The sequence below is a fragment of the Sorghum bicolor genome, unplaced genomic scaffold (assembly GCF_000003195.3).
Source record: "Sorghum bicolor cultivar BTx623 unplaced genomic scaffold, Sorghum_bicolor_NCBIv3 super_455, whole genome shotgun sequence".
Taxonomy (NCBI): Eukaryota; Viridiplantae; Streptophyta; class Magnoliopsida; order Poales; family Poaceae; genus Sorghum; species Sorghum bicolor.
This window is the reverse complement of record NW_018396587.1, coordinates 5,174-11,526: the sequence shown is the minus strand read 5'-3', so window position 1 is coordinate 11,526 and position 6,353 is coordinate 5,174. Positions and strand designations below refer to the sequence as shown.

General features: G+C 42.8%; 1 protein-coding gene across 1 annotated transcript; it reads right to left on the bottom strand.

The window, feature by feature from the left end:
• Positions 1-5,088: 5,088 nt before the first annotated feature.
• LOC110431548 (leucine-rich repeat-containing protein 59-like) lies at positions 5,089-5,796 on the bottom strand. Its single transcript, XM_021450655.1, has 2 exons — positions 5,653-5,796; positions 5,089-5,567 (listed from the first exon to the last, which is right to left on the bottom strand). The coding sequence occupies exons 1-2, from the start codon at positions 5,779-5,781 to the stop codon at positions 5,271-5,273; spliced, it is 426 nt and encodes a 141-aa protein (XP_021306330.1). The 5' UTR covers positions 5,782-5,796; the 3' UTR covers positions 5,089-5,270.
• Positions 5,797-6,353: the final 557 nt, after the last annotated feature.

Genomic DNA, 6,353 nt, shown 5'->3' with positions numbered 1-6,353 from the left:
TTTTCTGTGGATGTGGGAGACCAAGACAGTACCACTCTCCTTGTTCTCACTATATTGCAGCAGCTAGGCATCGCAACTTTGACTATGAGACCAAGATACCATGGGAGTTGAGTGTTGATAGCCTTGTGCTAACTTGGTCGCCCCGTTTTGAGCCTTTCCTAGATGAGGGGCAGTGGCCAGAATACATTGGCCCAAGGTACATTGCAGATCCAGGTGCTCGCTGGAACAAACGTGGAACCAGAAAGCGTACGAGGCATAAGATGGTCATGGACCAGATTTCAGGTAGAACGAGGCGAGGGAGAGCAACCCCGTTTGTTACTGACCCCGAGCAAAATCAATGTGGCAAATGTGGTAGACTTGGACACAACTCGCGTACTTGCCATTGGCCGCTAAGTCAGGTGCACTTAATATTCTATGTACTTTAGTTGTTAAATACTTTCATATGCAACTTACTTTTTGGCAGACATACATGTTCTAGTGCTCCTTTGTTTAATATAATGACATTGTAATGTATTATTTTTTCTGCTTAATTACTAACTAATGGATCAAATTTGTTTATAGGATGGAGCAGTTCCACCTCCTGGATCCATACTACGAGGTGAAGCACCGAGGACGACTCACTGCCGAGGGGGCGGTACTTACTTTGATCTTTGCTTTTCATTTATTATTAATTTATGTACTTATGCATTAAATAACTTGATTGTATGGTTGCAGGAACTACCCCCGCTTCGACCTCGAACGCATGACAAGTTCGAGGAGATGCGGTATGACGACAGGTACACACCTCTGCTGCAGAGGGCTGGCCTGGATGTCATATCGTATCAGGTTCGTCGTGGGTTGCCTCCAATTAACCCCGCGGCGATCACAGCTTTGGTTGACAGGTGCACCATTTATCTATAGTAATCGTATGTTTTTTTGAACAAACTTTATCTATCTTTCTGAAAACCCTAACAACAATGTTCTTTAAATTGTAGGTGGAGGCCAGAAACTCATAGTTTCCACCTACCTTGTGGAAAGATGACTGTTACACTCGAGGACACTCAGAAGATCCTGGGTTTGAGTGTTAGAGGTCGTCCAGTTATCGGACACTGCAGGCCCGATGGTTGGAGGGCCAGAGTTGAGGCCTTCCTTGGAAGACCACTTCCTCCGGAGGCACCGACGCAGCGCACCACTGGGGTACCAATTGCTTGGCTTAGGCAGAGCTTTGGTAATTGTCCGGCACATGCGGACCACGAGACAGCTGCCTACTACTGTAGAGCTTGGATCTTGCACCTATTTGGGTGTGTTCTTTTCCCTGACGCGACAGGGGACACTGCATCGTGGATGTACCTCCCGTGCCTCACTGACTGGGACACCACAGGTACTTTTCCCTTACACAGTTATTATTAATTTGGTTTCTTATGTTTACGTATGCATTGATTAAATTGATTGCAACGGTTTCAGGTACTTACAGCTGGGCTTCGGGAGTGCTGGCTTACCTATACCGTAGCCTTTGTGAGGCGTGTCGTCGGACCGCAAGTAGTTCTTCCGTTGGTGGTTGTGTTTACCTACTGCAGCTTTGGATGTGGGCTCGTCTTCCAGTTGGACGGCCCATAGTTGACGCTCCTCGGGAATGGTTTGCAGTGGGCAACCCTCGTCACCGTCCGACGTTTGCCCATCTTTGGGACCAGGCGAAAGTCGCCTTCAGCAGGACTTCACGTGCGTACGTACAATATGCCAATGAGCTCGACACGCTTAGGCCCTCCATGGTGAGTAAAATGCAGTAGTTCTTGTTTATTGTATGCTCGATAGTTTGTCTAACTTGCCATATACATGTCTTATGTTTGCAGGTTAATTGGGAGCCGTACACGGCGAATGATGCGCTGCATCTTGGAGTAAGCAGCATGTGTAGCGAGGATGAAGACTTGTACTTGATGATCTGTCCTCTGATTTGCTTCTATGCTGTTGAGTGGCACCTTCCAAATCGAGTAGCCCGCCAATTTGGCTTGTGCCAGCAATGGCCTGTCCCTCCATTTGATAATTCCGTGGAGCTACACAAGTAAGTTATTTTGGTAATTTATTCCATGCATTTGATAGATATGTTGACTGCAATTTATTCAAAGTTCAATATTTATTCAAATTTCAATACCTTAAATGTTGCTGAAAATTACATGATTGCTGAAATTTATTTGCTACTTGGTCCAATATAAATCCTTGCTGAAATTTATTACCCCCTATATGCATGTTGGTACTTTTTACATACTTGCTGAAATTTATATAAATGTTGCTGAAATTTACATGCTTAGTGCCTATCCATGCTTGCTGAAATTTATAAATGTGATATTGCAGATCCATGCTTGCTGAAATTTATATCCTTAGTCATTTCCATCGTATTTGAAGTGTGCTACTACAACCTACTTGCTGAAATTTATTTCATACCTACTATATTCATGTTGCTAGTTCAATATTTTAACCCCGTACTGAGTTTTAGAATCAATGTTGTTAAATCTGTGTTATTATTTTCATCTTTAATATTTAATTTTAGGATTGATCGTCAGAAGCAAAAGAAGACATTTGAGTTTGAAACGTTGCATCGTCAGTACATAGAGGTGTGGGACCAGTTTCATGACAACCTCTACGAAAATGAGGAACCACATACCAACTACAATTTTCGTGCATACCTTACTTGGTACCTAGGTGTTACACGAACAAGGTTGAAAATTCAGTGGACCCAAGCAGATTATGCGTACCTTGAATCATCTGAGGATGAGGACACTTCCTATGACCTAGCAGCACGACAAGGGACACTTATCGAGGCAGCACCTGTCTTGGACCGAGTGGTACATGTCCTTTCCACTATACAATTGTACGATTGTTGTCCTTTCCACTTTATAAATTGCACCTATATAAACTATTACATGTCTTATCTTATAGGGCAACGCAATAAAGCAATCTGTACTTGACATCGAACGGTTTCCAAGAACAGGTGTGGACGAGCACACACTAAACAACTTTCTTGGAGTAAGTACTTGACATCGAATTTATCTAAGAACAAGTATTACGACCCTCATTTATCATATATCTAACAATATGAATTTTAATCTTTGCATAATAGAGACTAGCACGTAGGCTTAGGCGTGCTGCAGCTCGGTGCGGTTGCGGTACTAGTGCTGCGATGAATGTGCATGTGCCACAGGAACGACAATGCAACACACCTGTTGTGCATGGTACATCTTCTTTGGGAGGTATAATTTTATTAAATTTGTTGTTTATTTGAACTGAGCAATTTTCATGGTATGAGATATTGAATTAAGTGCACACATAATTTGAACAATGTTTATAGGATCTGGAGGACATAGCTCGTCTCGGCCAACTATGGACACTTTTCAAAGCGATGATGATGAGGACGAAGAGGGGGTGGCCGAGGAGCGTGACTATGACGAGCTTGGGTTATCTCAGCTTCCTGATGCTCCTTCTACTCAGCCTACGCAGGTTGCAAGAAGGCGACGTCGTTCGCCTTGTAGGTACACTCCAGGCACCGATGCTCTTGGCCACAAGGGTAAGGGTAAGACTAGGAGGCAATGAGGATGACTTCTGTGCTAACACCATGGTAGCAGCTTAGAATTGATGGCATAACTTCTGTTATTTTGCATGTATCGACACTGTGAACTTTGTGGACTATTTGTACTATATGGGACTGTATGGTCTCTGTGGACTATCTGAACTATCATTCCTGATGGCGTATGTGCTTGTGTTGTGATATTTGGATGAATCAATGTTTGTATTGTACTGTGATGTCTATTTATAACTGTGGATGTACCATAAATAGGGGAAACTCTTGCAAATTTTTTCCATGAATTATTCAATGTAGTGCACATATTCTGTGGTCCATTCCTATTGGTTTTCGCAGTGTAGGCTTTTCAGAAACAGTGAACCAATATGGCTTTTCATTGAATCATCACATCCGAAACAGTGAACGAATCTAGCCTTTTCAGATGACAATCCAAATAGACTTTTCAGTTTTCAACTAGGCTTTTCAGTAATAGAATCTAGGCTTTTCAGGTGCATTTATTATATACTACAACAGCTACCAACTATTGGGTTCCTATATATATACGCAGTGGTGAGAGCGTTGCTACTCACTTGAGATTGTTCAGTTCAAGTAAAAATGTCTGGAGGGTCATCTAGAGGGAAGGGAAAGGGAAAGGCGGTGATGAAGGGTAATCCCTTTCTTTGGGAGGGTCCTCTTGGTCCTAAAGACTTTGAGGAAGCAATTTATGATAGGTTCCCCCTTGAGAGCAAACATGATTTTACTAAAGAGGCACCACTGAGGGCATATGATGACCGAAAAGAAGAGTGGCCAAAATGTATGCATGGTGAGGATTGTTTGGTGCAGATGTACACAGAGGGGATAGATGGAGGGCGTCGTTTCTTCAAATGTCCACGATCATGGGTAAGTCATATTACTAATTCAACCTTCAATAAGATACTCTCTTGTGCTAAAGCTACATACTTATTGCAGTCATCCTTGTCAAAAGAGAACTGTGGCTTCACCAGATGGGTCGATCCTAGACCTATTCATCCCCATGCAGAGTACATCTACTACCTGCAGGACCGTATCTTTGATTTAGAAACGGAAGTTAGCTGTGGTTACAAGGACGACGAAGAGGACGACAACAGCAATGCTACTGGCTCCCAAAACACAATATGCAATGATCCATACTGCACATGCCCTAATCACAAGAACAAGGGCCCTCCTTCACCACCACCCCCACCCCCACCACCAACAACGGGAGGATACTATGGAGAAGGGGCAACACAGTTTGCTATGTGGCCACACTACTAGGTAGAACTGAACTAATTCACAGGCCACATCCATATGTTTGTTGTTTGGTTTAATCACCTAAGGCATGTTAGGGTTAGTCGAAAGAACTATGTACCTTTGTGTGGTATATGTTCTCACATGCCATTCCCTGTGCTTGTTAATTGCTTGAATTACCTAAGGCATGTTAGGTTTAGTCTCGGACCTCTGCACCCTTGTTTGGTGCATGTTTTGACATGCCATTCAATGTGATGTGTGCTACTAGTTATGCAATATACTAGTTCGTTAACTTCTATTTCAACTAATTATCCTCATTTCATTGCCTATGCAATACTCAAATAAAAATATTGTCTACTAATAATGAAACCAAATTAAAATTGCTAAAGTGCATTACATAACAACAAATTGAAAAGTCCAACACAAAACAATATTGTCCATGAACCAAACAAAGAACAAGAAGGTAATGTAACTACTGAGTGCAACGAGGCCACTTTCCCTTCCTCTGGGCATCTGGATTCTCATCAATAGCTGCCTTCGCTCGGCGCACACGCTCAAGCTTCTTTTCCCTCTCCTCCCGAGCCGCAGCAACACGTCTTCTTTCCTCCTCTTCCTTGTGCTCCCTCTTTTGAGCCTCCTCTCTACGTCTCTTCTCTAATATCTCTGCACGCTCTGCATCCCACTCCTTTAGGCCTTGTAGAAGCCGCTTGTCGGACTCCTTAACCTCAGTGTCGATCCACTGCTCAAAATCACACAATGGTGGAGGGGTCTGCAACAAATATATTTATTCAAAAATTTAAATCATGCTTCGTAGGACACAAATAAATAAGTGCACAATAGAAAAAATAACTTACAATAAAGTTACTGCGGCGTTGTTTGGGCGTAGGCTCCCAGGCAAAATTTGAACACATCCAATACCTCTGCCGATAGGTTTCCTCGTCTTCCGAAATTTCTACCTTGCAAGGATCACCAAAAAAGCACATAGGTACTGGAACACCGCTAGGAAGCGGCTTGTGGATGTACGGACTACCGGTCGTCCGGCCATAGCTACAGTTCAAATAATTCAATTCTAAGAAGTCATAGCAAATAACGATTGAACCGAAAACTACAATTTACCAAATGATAAATAATAACGAATGAAATTTATCGAAACATGTCGAAAGGTTACCTTGGTTTGCTACTTTTTCCACGACGTGGCATTCTACGATTGCATAAGAAAAATATTAATCATCCATTCAAAAAACTATAAATGGTTTATCTAAGTCTACAACATACGTGTAATATAGGTCAAATCAATGAGTCAAAAACTAATATGTGAAAGAGTATACCTGGCTCTTCAAAATCTATGGAACAAATCAAACTTTTGATGGTCCAAATATTGAATCCAAATTCGTGCTCGGTTTTTGGAGAGAAAGAGCCGAGAGGGGAGATGAAAATATGAACGGTGTCCACGGGTAGCGAAGTGCGTCGGCTGGTTTGTAGCAGGAAGCTCGGCGCCGTGATCTGTGGCGCCGAGCTCCCTGCCACGTCAGATCCACGTGAGAAGGCAGTCCAG